The sequence below is a fragment of the Lampris incognitus genome, chromosome 8, assembly GCF_029633865.1.
Source record: "Lampris incognitus isolate fLamInc1 chromosome 8, fLamInc1.hap2, whole genome shotgun sequence".
Lineage (NCBI taxonomy): Eukaryota > Metazoa > Chordata > Actinopteri > Lampriformes > Lampridae > Lampris > Lampris incognitus.
Window position 1 is genome coordinate 7,695,605 of NC_079218.1, and position 23,509 is coordinate 7,719,113.

At 43.9% G+C, this 23,509-nt stretch overlaps 1 protein-coding gene across 1 annotated transcript; it reads right to left on the minus strand.

Annotated features, from left to right (window-relative positions):
* Positions 1–1,730: 1,730 nt before the first annotated feature.
* Positions 1,731–14,405, minus strand: acer3 (alkaline ceramidase 3). Its single transcript, XM_056285321.1, has 11 exons — positions 14,303–14,405; positions 10,057–10,167; positions 8,792–8,844; positions 8,442–8,494; positions 6,646–6,727; positions 6,460–6,495; positions 2,981–3,039; positions 2,750–2,851; positions 2,355–2,459; positions 2,194–2,239; positions 1,731–2,094 (listed from the first exon to the last, which is right to left on the minus strand). Exons 1-11 carry the CDS (start codon positions 14,403–14,405, stop codon positions 2,041–2,043), a joined length of 804 nt encoding a protein of 267 aa, XP_056141296.1. The 3' UTR covers positions 1,731–2,040.
* Positions 14,406–23,509: the final 9,104 nt, after the last annotated feature.

Here is a 23,509-nt window from a genome sequence, read left to right on the forward strand (position 1 = left end):
ACACGGGGAGAACATGCAAACTCCACACAGAGAGGACGACCCGGGACGACCCCCCCCCCAAGGTTGGACTACCCCGGGCTCGAACCCAGGACCTTCTTGCTGCCCTCAGCTGCTAACCATGAAGCTTAAATCTCATCCCACATCAGTGGGATCCGCTGAAGAAAAGCCGGAATGTGTGAGTCAAACTTTTTCCATGTACCTCTCGCTGAAGACGGCTCGAGACACCCCCCCCTCTATCCAGCGCCAATAACGGATAAGCAGGAATTAAAGAGCATCTCTGACGGGCCTTCCGCAGGCTAACCCAGTAGTTCTCAGTCTGGATCTCGGTACCACCATTACTGACTACCTGGCAGCATTGGAAACTGGTGTGGGTACTGGTGGTACCTGAGGACCTGACTGAGAACACCTTTGTCCCTCACACTGTGTTGTGTTGTTACAAAGACAGGGTTCGGGTGGGTTCGTAAGAGTTCGTCACATAGTCCTAAACACGTGGCTTCCGCATGCTCGGCCTCGGTTTATCTCAACTTGAAATCACCAACCCAGAAGTATGTCGAACTCAGTAGCTGAAATGGTTTTTTTTTGTTTTAAAGATAATAATAATACAAATAAATACTTCCATTTGACAGCACAACATTAGAGAATAAAATTTCAAAACAGTTTCTATTTGAATGTACGCGGGTCATTTTTTTCCCCCTGTTGCTTTAGTAATTCACCTTGCGCGTCAGATATTATTACCAAATAGTAATCTACGATGAGACTTTAAATAAAACAATGCATCTCGTTATTTGTGGGATTCAGTGCATATGGCCGCCAAAAGGGGGCAAATCAGTTTGATTTCCCTTTTATTTATTTATTTATTTATTTAATACCAATATTGTGCCCGACTAGCCACACTGAAAAACGTGTTGGGCGTTTTTCTCTTCCCCCACAAACTATTCCAACACACTCCTGGCTCAGTTTTCCAGTCCTAACACACCCTAGGGTCAGGTCCTGATCAAGTTCTGTTTGATCGATCTTAATAATTCAGCAGTTCCGTCTGCACGAGAGCGTTTGCCTTTCTCTCGTCAATAACTTGTGGACCGTGCATGCAGGAAAAGAATTACGCCGCTGAATTTTTGTCAGCATTGTGAGATGTGAGTTCAGTAAGCGACTGAGGACCAGTGTCCTTTGCTGCTGACATTACTAAAGCATCACCGTGTATGTTTTACCACTACTCCCTACATCTCACAGCAACTTAAATATCCGAAGGAACAACATACTTCCAGTCTTACCAGGTAAGGAGACACAAATTCAAGTTGAGAGCGAATGGAGGATACCTGCCACTCGTGACTGCTGAGTCACATCTGTGCAGTGTCCTGTTTGAGCTGGCTGTTTAAATCCCACATGTGTCCAGCAAATCTATTGCATACAACTAAAAGTCGTCGATGGGGGGGATATTTAAACACTGTCTTGAAGGTACAGCCCTCACCTGCTCTTAAAGCCCTGTACACGTGACCTGTACTGTCTGGTGCCTTCCATTATACACCTTAGTTAAGAAAGCTAAACATCTTTTGGCTTAAGGTATCTAAATATCCACACAAATATATTATCAGTAATGTTAGATATGCTATTGTGAATGACAACATAATGACACTTGTTTTCACATAACGCACCACGTCCTGAATCATCTCCACAAACACATCCTTGACCCACTGCCACTTAACACTGTATTAGTTGTGGACTATAGAGCATATTTGCATCGAACAAATGATGAGCAAATGAAATTACAGTAATTCAATAACGTTACAAAAAAAAAAAAACTAATCAAATCAGGTATGATCATTGGAATAAGTTCCCATTTCATGACACTTCTCAGTGCCATACTGCATAAAGCAAATCCCCACGAAACAGAACCAAGGGTTTCTCGAGGCGGTGCCTTGGGGCACACCTGCCCTCCGGATGTGAGCTCAGTACCTAGCAGAGGGAGAAGGACATTGGCAGGTCCCTTTGCTGATGATGCCTGGATATGACAGTCACCACCCTTGAATGGTCCCCATCACTTCAGCTTGTCTTCTGAGGCTCGATGTGCAGTGTTGGCCACACGCCACATAAAAACTAGCAAGTGTTAAATATGGAGTTAGGTCATGGTCCTGTACATGTAAAGTACTGGATAAAAAAAAAATTCTGTGAAAAGGTACATAAGGATGTGCATACCTTCACTTTTGGTCTGTGCTTGAGGTAGCTTGATCTGATCTGGAGGCTTCACATGTATTTAAAGGGAAAAAAAATAATCTGAATTTTATGTGCCCTAAAATGTAGTGATCATCACAAGCGGCCATCGACTCGTGTTATTCAAATGCTATTTATGTGCTTACCTGAGAAGTATGTGCAGGTAGGATCCCAGGCCTGTCAGGATGTGCCACCAAGCGTGGAACTGTGTTACTATCCCGACACCTGGGGGCAGTGTTTGTCTACTGGCTCTGAGGGACAAAGGAAGTCATAAGCTTCAAACAATGATGGAGCACAAGACCTTTACTTAAAGAAGGACAATAAAGAATCTCTCTCTCTCTCTCTCTCTAGCAGGGATTTTGCTTTTTATATTATACTTATATATTTTTATATTATATTTATATTTTACATTATTTTTACATTGTATTTATATCATATTATATTTATATTATATTAGATTTTTTATATTATATTATAGTTTCTTTACCATTCATATACTTAAATATGTCATATATTCAAATACTCATTCATTACTGTTTACCTTAAAGAGTCACAGAGGAGATTGTCGATATTCCAGAGTAGGAACCCTAACATGAAAACACATAAGGAGGTATAACACAGGGGCCTTAGCCAGGGGTACACCCTAGAACCCAAACAAACAGACAAAAGAAAATAAACGACGGTTAACATTTCCTCGCTACTGTTCATGAACAGCAATTTGCTTACAATGGCTCTGCCTGTCCTGTCCCGTCTCTCCTCTCGGCCCACTCACCATGTAACTATGAAGACAGATCGGATGACGAGGCAAGCCACGAGAGCGCCGTACATGACCTGAAAACACAAGCAAGGTTTGGCTTTGAAACAACAAACCAGAAATACGGCTCACTGCCGTTACATTATACTCCTCTTTCAGGGCTGGGCAATAATTCATTATCGTTGTTTGTTGTTTTTCAGACTGTGAGGCAAATTTTGCTGTCGAAATGAATGATCAGAACCCATCCATCCATCCATTACCCAAACCACTTATCCTGCTCTCAGGGTCGCTGGAGCCTATCCCGGCAGTCACTGGGCGGCAGGCGAGGAGATACCCTGGACAGGCCGCCAGGCCATCACAGGGCCCACACACACACCTAGGGACAATTTAGTAGGGCCGAGTCATCTGACCTACATGTCTTTGGACTGTGGGAGGAAACCGGACCACCCGGAGGAAACCCACGCAGACACGGGGAGAAGATGCAAACTCCACACAGAGGACGACCCGGGACGACCCCCAGGGTTGGACTACCCCGGGAGGCTCGAACCCGGGACCTTCTTGGTGTGAGGCGACCACGCTAACCACTGCGCCGCCCTGATAAGAACCTAGTACAGTGTTTCTCAACCCAGTCCTCAAGGACCCCCTATCCTGCATATGTCCTTTGCAACCCTGAATAGGTACCTGTTTGTAGTTATTCAACCAATCAGCAATGAATTTTGTCAGATGTTGCACACCTTGCATAATTAAGTGCTGCGAGATGATTGGTCGAGTCAGTACAAGCAGGGCTACCTACGCAGGGTTACAATGAAAATCTGCAGGATAGGGGGTCCTGGAGGACTGGGTTGAGAAACACTGACCTGGTAGCTAAAATTTCACACAAAATGATGTCTGACATACTTTAGGGAGCAACATTGGAAAGCTAATTCTGGTTTGAGATTGTGATTTACATTAACAAACGGTTTAATGCGATGAACCTGTTGGATTCTTGAACATGATGTTTTGCTATATGTAAGCAGACATGGCAGGACATGTCAGTGTCACGTAAAATCCCCAGTGATTATCGTGATAGTATTTCCATATGTAAAAATCCTGAGTGGTTCGTTTAACCCCGAGAGTGTACACTCTCGGGGTTAAACGAACCACTCGGGATTTTACGGCCTGCAGGGTTAAACAAAAGCCACATCCCTGTAAATCAACATGGGTCAAGTTTTACTTAGTTGAGTTATCAGCACATCGACACACATTCGACTGACGTAATGCATAGAGAGACTAGCTGGCGTGCACATGCAGTCGCTCAAAACAGCGGTTGGATTCCTTTGAACCGGCGACTTTCCTCCGGTTTATTCCGCCAGGGTTGACAGTTTGGCCGAGCGGTCGGTCAAACCGCCCCACAACACTGTGATCAGTACACAAAGCCCCCTCCACACTGTCAACAAAGGCAGCTTTGTCACATTGTGTTCGGTGTTGCGAAGCAACACCAAACACATTGTGGTGCTTTTATTTCCGGATGAATACTGACTGCAACAGAGGAAGAGTGCTGAGGCGTTGTAGTCTTATTCATCCCCACGACGATCATGTGTGCTACGCTTCATAATGAGCACCTGTGAATACTGATTCATGAATTAGTAATATGGCACTTTTCAATATGGCACTTTTTTGGACCCCCCCCAGTTGAACTTGGCCAATTACCCCACTCTTCCGAGCCGTCCCAGTCGCTGCTCCACCCCCTCTGCTGATCCGGAGAGGGCTGCAGACTACCACATGCCTCCTCCCATACATACGGAGTCGCCAACCTGATAGCAAAATTGCTGTGGCCCGGACCCGTCCTGCACCGACACTTCCATCTGGCCCACATACCGAGTGGAATGATGACCGCTCCTGTTTGCCAGATCTGGGCCAGAACCAAGGCATAGCAGTGCCACATGTGCCAAATATGTGCGAAAGGTGGCCCGGATTTGTTTTGTGTTATTTGGGCCATATTCACCATTTACCACACGGGCCACTTCAGGGTCACATCCAGATTGCATGTTGCCCAGAGCGCCGCATCTTTGCCAAAAAAGGCCCACATGTGATTTGGCATATTTGGGCCATATTTGCCATTATACATGTGGGCCACTTCAGGCTCGCATCCATTTTGTCAGGGCCAGAAGAAGGCCATCAGTGCCGCATCACTGCCCGAAGTGGCCCACATCCGGATGCCGTCTGGGCAGCCGCTTCCTTTCACCTGACAGTGAGGAGTTTCACCAGGGGGACGTAGTGCATGGGAGGATCACGCTATTCCCCCCAGTTCCCCCTCCGAACAGGCGCCCTGACCGACCAGAGGAGGCGCTAGTACAGCGACCAGGACACATACCCACCCACAGACACGGCCGATTGTGTCTGTAGGGATGCCCAACCAAGCTGCAGGTAACACGTGGATTCGAACCGGCGATCGACCACAACAGAATAGACCGCTACGCTACCCGGACGCCCCTGTAATATGGCCCTTCTGACACACTTGATAACGCTTAAAAATATGGGAATAATTAGGGCTGTTTAGTCTGGTAAGAGCTTTTTAAGAAGAGATTAACTTCAGATATAAAAAAAGAAGAAGGCCCCGAATAACGCATTCCAAGCTGTATTAACAATACAATTATACATGCATATAGCACTGGGATTTTGTTTTATTAGGACCAGAGGGAAGACTGCCCCCTACTGGCCAACCAACGCCACTTCCGGCAGCAACTCAAGTTTTCCCGGGAGATCTCCCATCCAAGTACAAGCCAAGTTCAGACCTGCTTAGTTTCTGTCACTCACTAAACCAGGGTGCATGTCGGTACGGCTGCCGGCAGACACGGTTATTAACAGTTTCATATCGTCTGCTAATGGTAGCAAGTAAGTTGTAAGAGTTTACGACACACTTATTGCATATTTGTTAATCACTATTTACAAATCATTAACATTTTTTTCTTGACTTAGCAAGCCAGCAAAGGCTCACTGCCGACAGCAGATGATTAAATGACTAAATGATTTAGCAAAAACCAACAACCAGACTATAAATCCCCCTCTGCAGTATCTTATGTAGATCTGTTGTACTATGAAACACTAACATAAGGCCCAGCAGGCAGAGGGTTGTGGCGTGTACGGTGCTAGCTAGCCAAATGTTTACAGTGTTAGCTAGCCAAATGTTTACAGTGTTAGCTAGCCTGATGTTTACAGTGTTAGCTAGCCAAATGTTTACAGTGTTAGCTAGCCAGATGTTTACAGTGTTAGCTAGCCAAATGTTTACAGTGTTAGCTAGCCTGATGTTTACAGTGTTAGCTAGCCAAATGTTTACATTGTTAGCTAGCCAAATGTTTACAGCGTTAGCTAGCCAAATGTTTACATTGTTAGCTAGCAAAATGTTTACATTGTTAGCTAGCCAAATGGTTACAGTGTTAGCTCGCCAAATGTTTACACAAGAGAAGAGTGGCGGATGACAAACTGAACCCTGATGGCAAACAAGAGCACTCCCTTACCTGATGAAAGACTGGCTCCTTCCACTGCAGGTACACCTTAAGCAAAGGGGAAAGAAACGACTTGTGAGTCTGCACGTCATTAATCACATAGTTCAAAGGCAAATAAAAAGAGGGGTGTCTCATGTGACGACAACATGACCGCCCTGAACGGACAGAACCTTAACCTGGCAGAAGGCAGAGACTCACCACACTGACGGAGGCACTGAAGATGAACAATAAGAGTATAGAAAATAAACTGATGGCGTTCTCTTGCTTGAAGCACTCGTACCTGAAACAGAAGTTTGGGTGATGTGAATGCTTTGACCTGAGCTCGAGCACCTGGACTGCAAACTGCTTTTACAAAACATACCTAATACTGAACACATGGCACCAGCCATAAGAGATTAATGAAAAAAGTCTGGACATCAAATATAGTGCCAGCTAAACTGGAGAGATATTTATACTACTACTACTACTACTACTACTACTAATAATAATAATAATCATTACATTTATAGTAGCACCCACCTGGGTGAACCATGTAATGTTCTTATTGCAGAATAAATGAGACTTTGTTAAGTTTGTAGCTCGCTAGTCGTGCTAGCTCTTTATTCAAGGCCGTCTAGCCCACTCTGTATCCATCCATCCATTATCTGAACCGCTTATCCTGCTCTCAGGGTCGTGGGGATGCTGGGGAGCCTATCCCAGCAGTCATTGGGCGGCAGGAGGGGAGACACCCTGGACAGGCCACCAGGCCATCACAGGGCCTGCCCACACAAACACACACACACACACATTCATTCCTAGGGGCAATTTAGAACCGCCAATTCACCTGACCTACATGCCTTTGGACTGTGGGAGGAAACCGGAGCTCATATCCCCATAACGAGACATATCACGATATAGCACATTTTTCTGTAAATTCAATGAATAAATAGTTTCTGGTCCATGCCCCCCTTACCCCCAACCCTTTGTGTGCACATGTGGAGGGACCGCCCCCCCCCCCCTCGCTGAACCACAAAGAGCCTAGCGCGACCAGAAATGCCCCTTTATTTCGTCATTGTACAGGTTACAGTGAAATGTGTTCTCCGCATTCAACCCATCCTATTGTACAGCAGCAGTGGGCAGCTGCAGCACCGGGGGACCAACTCCGGTTCTTCTTTCCATTGCCTTGCTCGGGGGCACAGGCAGGAGTATTAACCCTAACATGCATGTCTTTTTGACGGTGGGAGGAAACCCACGAAGACACGGGGAGAGCATGCAAACTCCACACAGAAAGGGCCTGGGACGGCCCGGGGTTCGAACCCAGCACCCTCTTGCTGTGAGGCAGCAGTGCTGACCACTGGGCCACCGTGAAGAGAAACGGCAGCAGAAACTCTTCCCACCGAGCCGAAATGGAGCACGTGCACATAAATTTAGGTGAATAACAGAAACTCACACAGTCTCTACTGTGTTTTGCTCTCATTTGTGGTCGCGTGAGTTTCTCGTCTCCTCTCCTCTGCTCTGCTTGACCGCGGGTGGGGGCTCAGCGGAGCGGTGGAGAGCTGGAGATCTGACAGCTACACTAGCTACATTACTGTAAGTACAATAAAAGCCTCATGAGTAAAAAGCCAATAAGAGTAATTCATTAATGTAATCCGCTCTAAAGCTGGACAGCCTCCAAATGGGATTTGCAACGTGACGAAATAAACAATAGAGCAAAATATGCAACAGACGCTTTTCTATCGTCACACGATTATATATCATCCTATCACAAAGCCCTATATATATATATATATATAAACTGAATACTTGAGTTTTTTTCAGCTACTGGTCAGATGGAAAATTAAGTTTTAACACGTTATTTTGGCCTCTGGGAACGTGACATGCAAAATGTTCCACCATTTTTGACATTGTATGGACCAAATGACTGAAATATTCATGGAAAAAGTACATCAGACTTAACAAGTAGGAGAAAACAGAGAAGAAGGTGGAGGAGGAAGCCAGAAATCTAAGTCACTTACAGACAGTAGACGAAGACGCATGTGCTGTAAATCATTGGCAGCTCGTCCAGTAACTTGTAGCGATAAGAGACACAAAGCAAATAAGGATCAGTTTACAGCCGTTGAAGGTACCATGACACAGTAAGGAACCATCGTTTCAGTGCAACCGATCGCAGCCAAAGCCCCGAGTATCTCTGTCCTCGTTCCAGTTTTTACAACATACATTTACCAAAGCAACACCGAGTCCAGTTCATATGCTCTCAGCAGGATATGAGGAGATTAGACTGCTAAGTAGCCCAAATCCACACTAGTGGACATCATTCTTTTGCTGACAAATATTTCCTTGAATAACCAACCATGAATCTGCCCACCTGCATCTCATACAGCAACGTCATGTGGAAGCACCAGGAACCAACGCCGACAGCTGGGCGACACACAGACAATTGGACATGACATTAGCACTGTAAGAAACATTAAAACTGGGAGTAAAGACCACCCCCTTCTCACACACGGAGGGTATGACCCACTAGCGCGCCGCATGCTCATCCCATGGCATCACACTATGTTGACACTTTAGCCAAAGCATCAATATGTGATGCCCAAGGTACCCTGTCATGTCAGCATGGCAGTGTGGTCTGTGAGCCATAGACTTCACTGTCCAAACACTGACTGGCCTCATATATAATTTTCTTTAATATACTTTATTAAACCCCATAGGGAAATTACGCTTAACCCATCCTAGCTGTGTAGCTAGGAGCAGTGTGCAGCTGCCGTGCAGCGCCCAGGGATCACCTCCAGTTCGTCTTGCCGTTGCCCCGGTCAGGGGCACAGACAGCAGTATTAACCCTAACATGCACGTCTTTTTGATGGTGGGGGGAAACCGGAGCGCCCGGAGAAAACCCACCGCGGACACGGGGGAAACATGCAAACTCCACACGGAGGAAGACCCCCAAGGTTCGAACTCAGGACCTTCTTGCTGTGAGGTGACTGTCCTAACCACTGGGCCACCGTGCCGGCAATGACAATATGAATGCCCCTGACAAACAGGCTAGGTAGTGGTTAAGTTTGGAGTTAAGATGTGGAAGTTATTTGGACAGACACAGCGAGGTACACTGCGCATCATATATTGACAATGGCTTAGGTGTCAATTTACAACGGCATAGGATGAAACTCGGTTTGCCAGTATGGACAATATTGTTTAAAAAACTGAGAATATAAATAACTACAGTGCATGAAGGGGTTTTAAAAAGGCAATCTCTTTCATATGTACATAAAATTGCATATATATATATATATATATATCATATTTCCAGACTACAAGTCGCACTGGAGTATAAGTCGCACCCAGCAAAAACGGGTTGTTGCAAAGAAAGAAAGAAAGAAAAAAGTTGCTTTGGAGTATAAGTCGCAGTTACATGGCGGTATTTACAGAATCACAAGACTAAACAGCGCCACCTAGTGCCCTTAGTTGACAAAATTATATTGCATAAGTGCCTTTTGAATATAGGTCACAGGACCAGCCAGACGAGTAAAAACAAAACAAAACAGCGACTTATAGTGCGGGAAATATGGTATATACGGGGATGTGAATATATATACAATGCGGTTTCCAGAGTTTGAGCTTGATTCCGCTTACCTGCAAGTCCCAGGAAAGAACAGATGTAGCGGAACTCAAGGCCATCCTGAAACGTCTGGATGGCACCATAAATGGGAGGAAGGATCATAATCAGGTTACTGACAGTGTTCCCTGTATGACAAGAAAACAAACAGGTAATCAGAGGGGGGGGTTGGGGGGGGGTACGTGATCCGTGCCACGGTGAAACACTCATGCCTCATCAAGTCAGTAATTAGGCACCATGTAATTTCTCGTACAACCAGGGTTGCATTGCGTGTGTGTGCTTTCTGCTTCGCAAGATTTATGATACCCAATGGCAGATATTTCATCGCTACATGAAGGCTTTGCTAAAGGTGACACTTCATATAGGGTGCTAGTTGCTTAACTGTGAGAGAAAACAAGCATGTCTCTGCAAAGACTCTCATTTTCTTGTGATTGTAAGTTTTAGTACTTGTGTGCTTGGCTGAATTCTCTTGCATCTAGTCTTTCATTCCATCCATCCATCCATTATCCAAACCGCTTATCCTGCTCTCAGGGTCGCGGGGATTCGGGAACCTATCCCAGCAGTCACTGGGCGGCAGGCGGGGGGACACCCTGGACAGGCCGCCAGGTCATCACAGAGCCCCCCCCCCACACACACACATTCACACCTAGGGACAATTTAGTGTGGCTGATTCACCTGACCTACATGTGTTTGGACTGTGGGAGGAAACAGGAGCATCCAGAGGAAACCCACGCAGCATGCAAACTCCACACTGAGGACGACCCCTAAGGTTGGACTACCCCGGGGCTTCGAACCCAGAACCTTCTCGCTGCGAGGCGACCGCGCTAACCACTGCGCCACCCATGTAAAACAACGATGTCTGCATTTATTTCCCCAGTAGTACCTCCACCCCCAACCTCTCTGGTTCACGTTTGTTCTCCTTTTATTTGTTTCTGCTGTAGCATCTGAGTTTCCCCATCTGGGAGTTATTCAGTTATTCTATATCTCTGTCCGTTGGCTGCCAGGCGTGAATACGTACGTGTGCATACGTAAACTCCACGCCCTCTGGCCACGTCCGTGAGAAAGTATGCTCGCTTATGCGGCCTCGCAGTTGGAAACCGGTGTAAAACCTGATAGTTCCCGCTCACTATCTGCACAAGGGGACACTGCCGCTCGCCTTTATCCGAGTGCGACTCTGAAAAGCCGAGGCGTCTCGAGTTCCTGGCGTGGCATTGCAAGAATGCGTGGACTCCAGATTCCGATAAAGGCTACGGTGACATATCGAAGATGTCCTGTGACGCGGTTTTGACACGGCCGAAGACTAAACATTTCACTAAGAAGAGCCACGTGACCGGCCACCCTCTGCGGCAGGCCTCACTTGTCCTCATCCGCTGAGGTTTTGAAAACTGACACAACGCACAAAGCGACACATCATGCGGGTTAAAACCGCGGCGGCCCCTCTCTTTTGTGTCTTCCACGTGAACAATGGAGCATTCCAGCCATTGTACCTTGACTCACAGATAAAATGCCAGAGCGTCCTTCGCCGTCGGGCGCTATCTGAAAGTCACTAACTAAGTGGAGAAGCCACACCTGCAGCGGGTCAAAGTTCAAGTTCAGCGGTGTGGCACGTCAGCGTGTTTACAAAGACCGGCCGCACCTCCGTAGCCCATCGGTTCTGGCAGGAGGCGCCGAGACGTGGAGCAGAAAAGGCCCAAGTCTGACTGAACAAACTCTGACCCACTTGGCTGACGTCCACATTAGACTGCCAGTTGCATCACTGAGCACCACAGACACCACGGCAATAACAGACCGTCTAACAGAGGTGGTGCCTCTGAACCCCCGGTGGAGGAATTTAGGATTTCAGGCGAAGCACCCGCGGCGGGACAGCAAAGCACGGTTAATGTACCCGTGTACGTGTTCTCAGTTGCGTTCGTAGCATGGCTGGGAATTTGAATGCCGATTCTCGACATCTTAGGTCGTAGGCACGGGGCTCATTCAAAAGCAGGCGTGTTCAAAAACTTGCCACCTGCCGTGAAACAAGACTGTTTTCCCCCGACTCTGCATCGTCTCCACACACCTCTTCACGCCGTTGTCACTGGGAAACCGCACGCCCCAATTTCATTTCACCCACTTAAATGGCTCGGTGCAATTAGATTTTTAGATGATCGTTAGATCGCGGGGCGGCACGGTGGCGCAGTGCTTAGCGCGGCCGCCTCGCAGTAAGAAGGTCCTGGGTTCGAGCCCCGGGGTAGTGCAACCTGGGGGGGGGTCATCCCGGGTCGTCCTCTGTGTGGAATTTGCATGTTCTCCCCCGTGTCTGCGTGGGTTTCCTCCGGGTGCTCCGGTTTCCTCCCACAGTCCAAAGGCATGTAGGGGGTGGGTCCAGGGTGTCGCCCCGCCTGCCGCCCAATGACTGCTGGGAAAGGCTCCACCATCCCCACGACCCCTGAGAGCAGGATAAGCGGTTTGGATAACGGATGGATGGACGTTAGATCACGGGACGGCACGGCTCGGGAGGTAGGCCGGGTCGTCTAGTAATCGGAAGGTGGCTGGCCGGATACCCGGCTCCTCCACAGAGCGTGTTGAAGTGTCCTCGAGCAAGACACTGAACCCCCCCTAACCGCTCCCGATGAGCACATCCATACACCGTGTGGACGGGTGAATGGGAGGCAGACGCCGCAAAGTGTTTTGCGCGGCCTGCAGGCGAGAGCGGTGCTGTATAGTTGCAGTCCAGTTACCATTGACAGTAATATCGGGGGGGGGGGGGAAGTCAAGTCCTGCCGGGTCGCCACACGAGCCGATCCAAGTTGGCGCCACACTCTGAAACGTTTCCAGTTCAGAGTCTCCATGCACCAGCCTTGGAAACTTCCGGAGAAACCAGTTTTTTTCCTCTCTTTTTATCGCGACACAAAGGAATGAACCCACCGATGGTATCGTGAAAACGCTGTGCTGTAGCTACTACACACACACACACACACACACACACACACGCACACGCACACACACACACACACTGCAAGGTGCACCGACACACCAACACACGTGTTGGTGTGTTGGTGTGTCGGTGCACCTTGCAGAACGAGGCTGCAGCTTTCACTGTGTTTTACTTTCTTGCCAGGAAAGTTGAACTTGAGGCTGTTGTGCAAATGGCGAACAGTGTGTCACAGCGAGAACACAGGTGCTTCATCATCATCGTCATCATCATCATCATCATCAGATTCAACCTACCGGATTAAACAGAACGAAACACAAACTGATCTCCACCGATAGCACCGTATTGTGTGTGATGGGAGTTGACGAGGACCGGGTCTCTCGCAGGCAGCCTGGCCTGTTTCTGTTGGTATTTACAATGCTCATGCGTGTGTGTGCGTGTGCGTGCGTGCGTGTGCGTGCGTGTGTTGTTATAGGCCGGCTCGTTGATATCCGGCCATCGCACGTGCTGTCTTGATTGTACCGACACCTTACTGTGCTCATCTGCATGTGACGGGTAACTTCAAGGGGGCTTTCACACCTACCTCATCCGGTCCGAGCTTTCGAACTTTTCAAGTTTGATCCCCGGACCACGATGTGGACCGAACAGCCGACACTCAGACAGCGGCGAAAGGGGGCTTACCCGTCGATTCGACAACACGCCGACGTCACACGCATGCCCGTCTGCAAACCCGGTCCACGCAGGGAGACGTGGGCGAAGGTGACCGGACACAGGTGTGCCATACGACGTTCTTTAGTGCGCTCGCGCAACCGCGATGTGAAACCAAAAGTAGCCGGACCGAATGTATACAATGTAACAGAAACGGGCTTGGGGCGGCTGTTGCAGCTGGGGGGGGGGGGGCGATGCATGAAACCGGGCTGATCCCCGCTACGCAGCGGCCGCGCTCCTGTATCGCGCCCGCCGGTTGCACGCGTGGAGCACCGTCACCGCTTCGTGATCCGGCCGGGGGATGGAGGCGACGGAGGAGCTGAACTCTGCACCATTCTGCAGAACTCCACCAACCCAGCCAGCCCCCCCATCCCACTGGGTCCGGATGGGGGGGGGAGTTCTGCGGGGGGGAGTTCTGCACACGACCCCCCCCCCCACCCACCCAAAGGCGGCCAATATATACTACGTCCGCCTCGGGATCCGGAGGGACGACCCTCGCCGCCTTTCCACATGGGCGATAACGGACCTGCGTGGAAAAGCGATCGCGAATCCTGTCGTCGTCCACCTCCACCTCCCCCACCCACCCACCCACCCCTCCGCGCCCCGCAAAACCCGCTTCCACGCCGCGGGTCTTCATTACTCACAGAACTCGGCGATGTAGAAGGAGACGACATAGTTCTCCTCGCACCAGTCCAGCGTGGAAGTCGGCCGCCCCCAGTATCCCTGCCTGTCTATCGAGGGAGCCATGATGGAAGAAAGAGAGCCGGCGAGAGAGAGAGAGAGAGGGAGGGAGGGAGGGAGGGAGGGGGAGAGAGAGAGAGAGCTGAATGAGGGAGGAGGCTGAATCGGTCTGTGTAGTAAACAGATTAATGGCCTCCATCACCACCTGATCACTCCGCCTCCTCCCTGGTAACCGCGTGCCAGCGGCGTGCCCTACCTTGATTGGCAGGTGCAGCGGCCGGCTCGTCGAGGCGCCGAGTCCCCCGTAAGGGGGGGGGGCAGTGGCGCTCGTGGCTGGGGAGGGTAGCATTAGCGCTAGCACTGGTAGCACGTGAAACGCCACTCATATACCACTTGTTCGTGGTATATGTGCTTTAAGCAATGGCGATGAGTCGAACAGTAACAAATAGCTAGCTAGCTAGCTAGCTATCTACATTCCATATTACATGCAAGCCATATTTCTGTATTTATAACTATATTTACTTGAACATGCCAGCTGTACCAGACTAAGCTATATTTGACTTTTACCATATTGCCTTTTCTTGTATTTTTTTTATTATAGATTTAATTCTCTTATAGACCAACCACGGTGTCTCACCTTTTTTTGTGGCACTCATAGGAATTTTTTTTGAAAAACATCTATCTATCTGTCTGTCTGTCTGTCTGTCCGTCCGTCCGTCCGTCCGTCCGTCCGTCTATCTATCTATCTATCTATCTATCTATCTATCTATCTATCTATCTATCTATCTATCTATCTATCTATCTATCTATCTATCTATCTATCTAGACACCGTGGTTGGTCTATAAGAGAATGGAATCTAAAATAAAAAATACAAGAAAAGATAAAATAGTACAAGTCAAGTATGACAGTGGTCACAGTTTAGTCAGAACTGCTGATTGCCACTTGTCTGTGAGTTAGTTTGTGTATGTTCTGGGTAGACTGTAAAACTGAACTGCCCTTCTGGGATAAATAAAGTTGTCTGAATCTGAACCTGAGGCACAGCTGCTATGTTCAAGTAAACATGGATATAAATACAGGAATATGGCATACATGTAAGATGGCATGTATGTAGTAAAGGGAATATTGGATACATGTATGGGATATGGGGAATATAGCTAGCTAGCTAGCTAGCTAGATATGCTTTGAAAAAAATCCCATGGGTGAAAAAAAAAGTAAGACACTATGGCTGGTCTATAAGAAAATTAAATCTAAAATAAGAAGTACAAGAAAAGGTAAAATAGTAAAAGTCAAGTATGATAGTGGTCATAGTTTAGTCAGGTACAGCTGGTATGTTCAATTAAACATGGATATAAACACAGGAATACAGCATACATGTAATATGGAATGTACGTAGTAAAGGGAATATGAGATACATGTATGGGATATGGGGAATATAGGATACAGGTAGTATGGGATTAGTTTCATATGCAGATCGCAACTTAACCTTGTGATGTAAAACTTGATTAATGACTCCAACACAGCTGTATGTTTGATGACTGCTCATTTAATTTGTTACATGGTTTAACTATAACTGGCCTATACTGTGTTTATAACATGCAATAGTTTAACTATAACTGGCCTATACTGTGTTTATAACATGCAATAGTTTAACTATAACTGGCCTATACTGTGTTTATAACATGCAATAGTTTAACTATAACTGGCCTATACTGTGTTTATAACATGCAATAGTTTAACTATAACTGGCCTATACTGTGTTTATAACATGCAATAGTTTAACTATAACTGGCCTATACTGTGTTTATAACATGCAATAGTTTAACTATAACTGGCCTATACTGTGTTTATAACATGCAATAGTTTAACTATAACTGGCCTATACTGTGTTTATAACATGCAATAGTTTAACTATAACTGGCCTATACTGTGTTTATAACATGCAATAGTTTAACTATAACTGGCCTATACTGTGTTTATAACATGCAATAGTTTAACTATAACTAGCCTATACTGTGTTTATAACATGCAATAGTTTAACTATAACTGGCCTATACTGTGTTTATAACATGCAATAATTTAACTATAACTGGCCTATACTGTGTTTACAACATGCAATAGTTTAACTATAACTGGCCTATACTGTGTTTATAACATGCAATAGTTCAACTATAACTCACCTATATAGTGTTTATAACATGCAATAGTTTAACTATAACTGGCCTATACTGTGTTTATAACATGCAATAGTTTAACTATAACTGGCCTATACTGTGTTTATAACATGCAATAGTTTAACTATAACTGGCCTATACTGTGTTTATAACATGCAATAGTTTAACTATAACTGGCCTATACTGTGTTTATAACATGCAATAGTTTAACTATAACTGGCCTATACAGTGTTTATAACATGCAATAGTTTAACTATAACTGGCCTATACTGTGTTTATAACATGCAATAGTTTAACTATAACTGGCCTATACAGTGTTTATAACATGCAATAGTTTAACTATAACTGGCCTATACTGTGTTTATAACATGCAATAGTTTAACTATAACTGGCCTATACTGTGTTTACAACATGCAATAGTTTAACTATAACTGGCCTATACTGTGTTTATAACATGCAATAGTTCAACTATAACTCACCCATATAGTGTTTATAACATGCAATAGTTTAACTATAACTGGCCTATACTGTGTTTATAACATGCAATATTTTAACTATAACTGGCCTATACTGTGTTTATAACATGCAATAGTTTAACTATAACTGGCCTATACAGTGTTTATAACATGCAATAGTTTAACTATAACTGGCCTATACTGTGTTTATAACATGCAATAGTTTAACTATAACTGGCCTATACTGTGTTTACAACATGCAATAGTTTAACTATAACTGGCCTATACTGTGTTTATAACATGCAATAGTTCAACTATAACTCACCTATATAGTGTTTATAACATGCACTAGTTTAACTATAACTGGCCTATACTGTGTTTATAACATGCAATAGTTTAACTATAACTGGCCTATACTGTGTTTATAACATGCAATAGTTTAACTATAACTGGCCTATACTGTGTTTATAACATGCAATAGTTTAACTATAACTGGCCTATACTGTGTTTATAACATGCAATAGTTTAACTATAACTGGCCTATACAGTGTTTATAACATGCAATAGTTTAACTATAACTGGCCTATACTGTGTTTATAACATGCAATAGTTTAACTATAACTGGCCTATACTGTGTTTATAACATGCAATAGTTTAACTATAACTGGCCTATACAGTGTTTATAACATGCAATAGTTTAACTATAACTGGCCTATATTGTGTTTATAACATGCAATAGTTTAACTATAACTGGCCTATACTGTGTTTATAACATGCAATAGTTTAACTATAACTGGCCTATACTGTTTTTATAACATGCAATAGTTTAACTATAACTGGCCTACACTGTGTTTATAACATGCAATAGTTTAACTATAACTGGCCTATACTGTGTTTACAACATGCAATAGTTTAACTATAACTGGCCTATACTGTGTTTATAACATGCAATAGTTCAACTATAACTCACCTATATAGTGTTTATAACATGCACTAGTTTAACTATAACTGGCCTATACTGTGTTTATAACATGCAATAGTTTAACTATAACTGGCCTATACTGTGTTTATAACATGCAATAGTTTAACTATAACTGGCCTATACTGTGTTTATAACATGCAATAGTTTAACTATAACTGGCCTATACTGTGTTTATAACATGCAATAGTTTAACTATAACTAGCCTATACTGTGTTTATAACATGCAATAGTTTAACTATAACTGGCCTATACTGTGTTTATAACATGCAATAATTTAACTATAACTGGCCTATACTGTGTTTACAACATGCAATAGTTTAACTATAACTGGCCTATACTGTGTTTATAACATGCAATAGTTCAACTATAACTCACCTATATAGTGTTTATAACATGCAATAGTTTAACTATAACTGGCCTATACTGTGTTTATAACATGCAATAGTTTAACTATAACTGGCCTATACTGTGTTTATAACATGCAATAGTTTAACTATAACTGGCCTATACTGTGTTTATAACATGCAATAGTTTAACTATAACTGGCCTATACTGTGTTTATAACATGCAATAGTTTAACTATAACTGGCCTATACAGTGTTTATAACATGCAATAGTTTAACTATAACTGGCCTATACTGTGTTTATAACATGCAATAGTTTAACTATAACTGGCCTATACAGTGTTTATAACATGCAATAGTTTAACTATAACTGGCCTATACTGTGTTTATAACATGCAATAGTTTAACTATAACTGGCCTATACTGTGTTTACAACATGCAATAGTTTAACTATAACTGGCCTATACTGTGTTTATAACATGCAATAGTTCAACTATAACTCACCCATATAGTGTTTATAACATGCAATAGTTTAACTATAACTGGCCTATACTGTGTTTATAACATGCAATATTTTAACTATAACTGGCCTATACTGTGTTTATAACATGCAATAGTTTAACTATAACTGGCCTATACAGTGTTTATAACATGCAATAGTTTAACTATAACTGGCCTATACTGTGTTTATAACATGCAATAGTTTAACTATAACTGGCCTATACTGTGTTTACAACATGCAATAGTTTAACTATAACTGGCCTATACTGTGTTTATAACATGCAATAGTTCAACTATAACTCACCTATATAGTGTTTATAACATGCACTAGTTTAACTATAACTGGCCTATACTGTGTTTATAACATGCAATAGTTTAACTATAACTGGCCTATACTGTGTTTATAACATGCAATAGTTTAACTATAACTGGCCTATACTGTGTTTATAACATGCAATAGTTTAACTATAACTGGCCTATACTGTGTTTATAACATGCAATAGTTTAACTATAACTGGCCTATACAGTGTTTATAACATGCAATAGTTTAACTATAACTGGCCTATACTGTGTTTATAACATGCAATAGTTTAACTATAACTGGCCTATACTGTGTTTATAACATGCAATAGTTTAACTATAACTGGCCTATACAGTGTTTATAACATGCAATAGTTTAACTATAACTGGCCTATATTGTGTTTATAACATGCAATAGTTTAACTATAACTGGCCTATACTGTGTTTATAACATGCAATAGTTTAACTATAACTGGCCTATACTGTGTTTATAACATGCAATAGTTTAACTATAACTGGCCTACACTGTGTTTATAACATGCAATAGTTTAACTATAACTGGCCTATACTGTGTTTATAACATGCAATAGTTTAACTATAACTGGCCTATACTGTGTTTATAACATGAAATAGTTTAACTATAACTGGCCTATACTGTGTTTATAACATGCAATAATTTAACTATAACTGGCCTATACTGTGTTTATAACATGCAATAGTTTAACTATAACTGGCCTATACTGTGTTTATAACATGCAATAGTTTAACTATAACTGGCCTATACTGTGTTTATAGCATGCAATAGTTTAACTATAACTGGCCTATACTGTGTTTATAACATGCAATAGTTTAACTATAACTGGCCTATACTGTGTTTATAACATGAAATAGTTTAACTATAACTGGCCTATACTGTGTTTATAACATGCAATAATTTAACTATAACTGGCCTATACTGTGTTTATAACATGCAATAGTTTAACTATAACTGGCCTATACTGTGTTTATAACATGCAATAGTTTAACTATAACTGGCCTATACTGTGTTTATAGCATGCAATAGTTTAACTATAACTGGCCTATACTGTGTTTATAGCATGCAATAGTTTAACTATAACTGGCCTATACTGTGTTTATAACATGTTGGTGTGCAACTTTTTGTGTCTCTCTCAGCATGGTTGCAAGCATCCAGTCGCATAAGTGGGCTTAATCCCATGGAGATGTTGCTTGTAAATTCACAGATGTCATTGTCGAAAGGCACTACTTTATGTTAGCATCTCTGGAATGGCCTGCTGGCCGGACTGTGTTCTCATGCTGAGACCTCATGCTGTAAATCCACACCTGAACTCCCACAGCACCGGACCCATTAGTCAGCATAGACTCTTTTATAGATTTGTGCCACGGTGTGAGACTTTCCTTTTACAACTACACACTGACCGTCTTCATCAGACTGCTGCAACTCAGCCACATCTGTCCATTAATGCCGAGGCGCGTGCTAGCATGGTCAAAACCTTACCGCAGCGTCCTGCAGGAAACAACCGTTCCCATCTACACCGCGTCTGCTTCCCCGAGGCATCATAGTACACCGCCTACATGGCCACAGAACTTGAAGGTAGTACTCATTGCACGAAAAAAGAGTAAATTTACTTGTTTATAAAGTTGGGGGAAATGAAGCATCCTCTGTCTCTGTGCATCCCTGTGTACATTTAGCCTTAAAACTGTAGTGCAATTTTATAATTCTTCCCACACTGAAATGTATTAGCATTCACCTACTGCAAGGCACTAAATATAGCTAGGTCTGATTAGTATGGTACGTCATGGGTAATTTATCAGAGTAATAAATCACGGATCGATATCTCGGCAGGCTTGATCAATGAAACCCATTAACTATTCCCTGTTGTCGATACGCTTGTTATAAACCCCTCTTCATCACGGGTCATCCCGGGACACTCAGGTGGGCTGTTAACTCCTCCATGAGCCAAATGCATCTAATAAGTGCTACGCTGTAACACAGACCAACACACTTTAAAGATAACGCCCATTTACTTTAGCTTTCATGAATCATTAATGGGAGCATGCCCGCGCTGCCGCTGACCCACTCAGGTATTTTTAACGATAACAAGTCAACGAGGACACTGATTCTGCTTCAGTACTTTATGAAAGATTAGGGGGATAGCGAGACACTTCCAGTGCTGTAATCCATCATTTACTGTCATAAACAGTCAGGTCAAAGTTAAGGTGCACACACCAGTTGTTGCATTTTGATGGGCCCAATTTTTATTCAGTTATTTGTTTTTTATTTTTTGGGTTGGCTTTGTTTATTGTATAGTCGTACCTACTCAAAACATCTTTGCAGACATGATGCTTTAGTCATAATCCATATTTTATGTGAAACACATGCCTTTACCGTGGTTTTCGAGGCCTTGGGTTTGCTGGGCACGTAGGCCTTGCAGTCAGTAATTGTGCATACTTCCCACTAGATGGTGATGGACACTTAGGAAAGTCCAAGATTATGACATTAGCTGTGCAAAACTTTCCAAAAGCCGCTGTCTTCCTCCATGACACATGACTATTACTTAATTACTTTTTTTAATCCTACACTTAGACATTAATGTGTTAGTGTGAACATCAGGAATACTTTATTTCTGGCATAGTAACTTGCACCTTGTTGGCTAATTGTCACATTTTCAATCTCCACTGCATAATTTTGCATAAATTGCATAATAATTGCATAATTAATTAATTGCTTAATTGCGTAATAAATTGCACAAATTAATTGCATAATAAATAAACTAATAATTTGCATAATAATTGCATAAACTATGACACTGCATAATTTTCAATCTGCATTGTGTAGAAATGCATTGAAGCACTTGGTTTGCAGTGCTGGAAATACTGTGGGCATTATACCACAGCAGTTATATGTGATGGGTGACCCAGGTGTTTGCAAAGGGTCGAGATATTTCTAATTTAGGAACAGAGGAGGACGTCTTGGAAGAGGGAGCGGTCCTCTGATGCTGAGGTTTCTTCCTCTGTGGAGTTTTCCTCCATCCAAACTGATTGTATTAAGCTAGAGGGTGTCATCTATTGCAGTGTTTCTCAAGGACCCCCTATCCTGCATATTTTCTTTTCAACCCTGCATAGGTACCTGTTTGTAGTTATTCAACCAATCAGCAATGAATTTTGTCAGATGTTGCACACCTTGCATAATTAAGTGCTGCGACATGATTGGTCGAGTAAGTACAAGCCGGGCTACCTATGCAGGGTTACAATGAAAATCTGCAGGATAGGGGGTCCTTGAGGACTGGGTTGAGAAACACTGATTGTAATTTTCTGGCTCTACCTCTTTCTCACGCTGTGGTTGGAGATCCTTCCGAGACCGTATCCACCATGTGCAGATACACACACATGACGTTCCTTGTATATATGCCATGTTTAGTACTAAACCAATCGTTCCTGAATGCTAGAAGGGGGTGGAGGTGACAACGTTTCCACAGTAAAACGAGGGCCCCTGTCTGAGCGGTCACAGTATTCCCATAGATGGGATTCCCTCATATCATCCAGCTGGAAAATCCCGGCGGATAAAGTCCTCAGTTCACCGAAACTGCCCCAAGGCCAATCGGCCTTCCCACGCAGACCTTGAAACAAGACCTCTACAAAAGAATGTGAAAACAAATCTAAACCAAAAAATGTGTCTTTTGGTGTCCGGAAATAAGAAGACCCGGGGATCGCTTCCTGGCTTGTTTTTGCATTTTATTGTAAGAGGATTTTTTTCCTTTTTTTTTTTTTTTTCCAATGGCATTCTGTTATTACGACATATTTGGTTGAGCGACATGTTGTTCGAAGGTATTCGCCGTTAAACTGTCCCCAACACTCGCGATATAGACAGGGCTTCAGGGTGGCGCACCGTCACACCGCGAAGCCCTGCAGCCATTCGAAAATAGTGAGCTTTGAGCGAAAGAAGTGAACAGCAGAAAAAAAAAAAGTTGGGTCAAAATGCATTGACTTTACATGCCACAAGGGACGCCGCAAGTACAAATTCAAGATATTTGGTTGAAAATAAAACAACAAAACCTGTCCCATGGTGCTGTGTGCATTGATTGATTGACAGGATTGATATGGTTGATTGATTGACTGATTGGTTGGTTGGTTGATTGGTTGATTGATTGACTGATTGGTTGGTTGATTGATTGATTGATTGATCGATCGGTTGGTTGGTTGGTTGGTTGGTTGATTGATTGGTTGGGTGGTTGGTTGATTGATTGATTGATTGATTGGTACTGTAACACGCAGCCGTCACATGGAACTGCTTTTGTGTCGGTACACCCTGGTGATGACGTCACACAAAGTCTCCTCTGAATTAAACATAGTTCAGGGGTAGAAAACTGCAGAAACAGAGTACGCTGAGGAGGAGTG

Excerpts from the sequence above, each read along its gene's own strand:
- acer3 (XM_056285321.1), bottom strand. The coding sequence starts at position 14,405 with ATGGCTCCCTCGATAGACAGGCAGGGATACTGGGGGCGGCCGACTTCC. Across the intron at positions 8,845-10,056 it reads TTCTTTCCTGGGACTTGCAG|CTGTCGGCGTTGGTTCCTGG; the intron begins GTAAGCGGAATC and ends TGTGTCGCCCAG. Across the intron at positions 2,460-2,749 it reads CTCCTCTGTGACTCTTTAAG|AGCCAGTAGACAAACACTGC; the intron begins GTAAACAGTAAT and ends TTTGTCCCTCAG.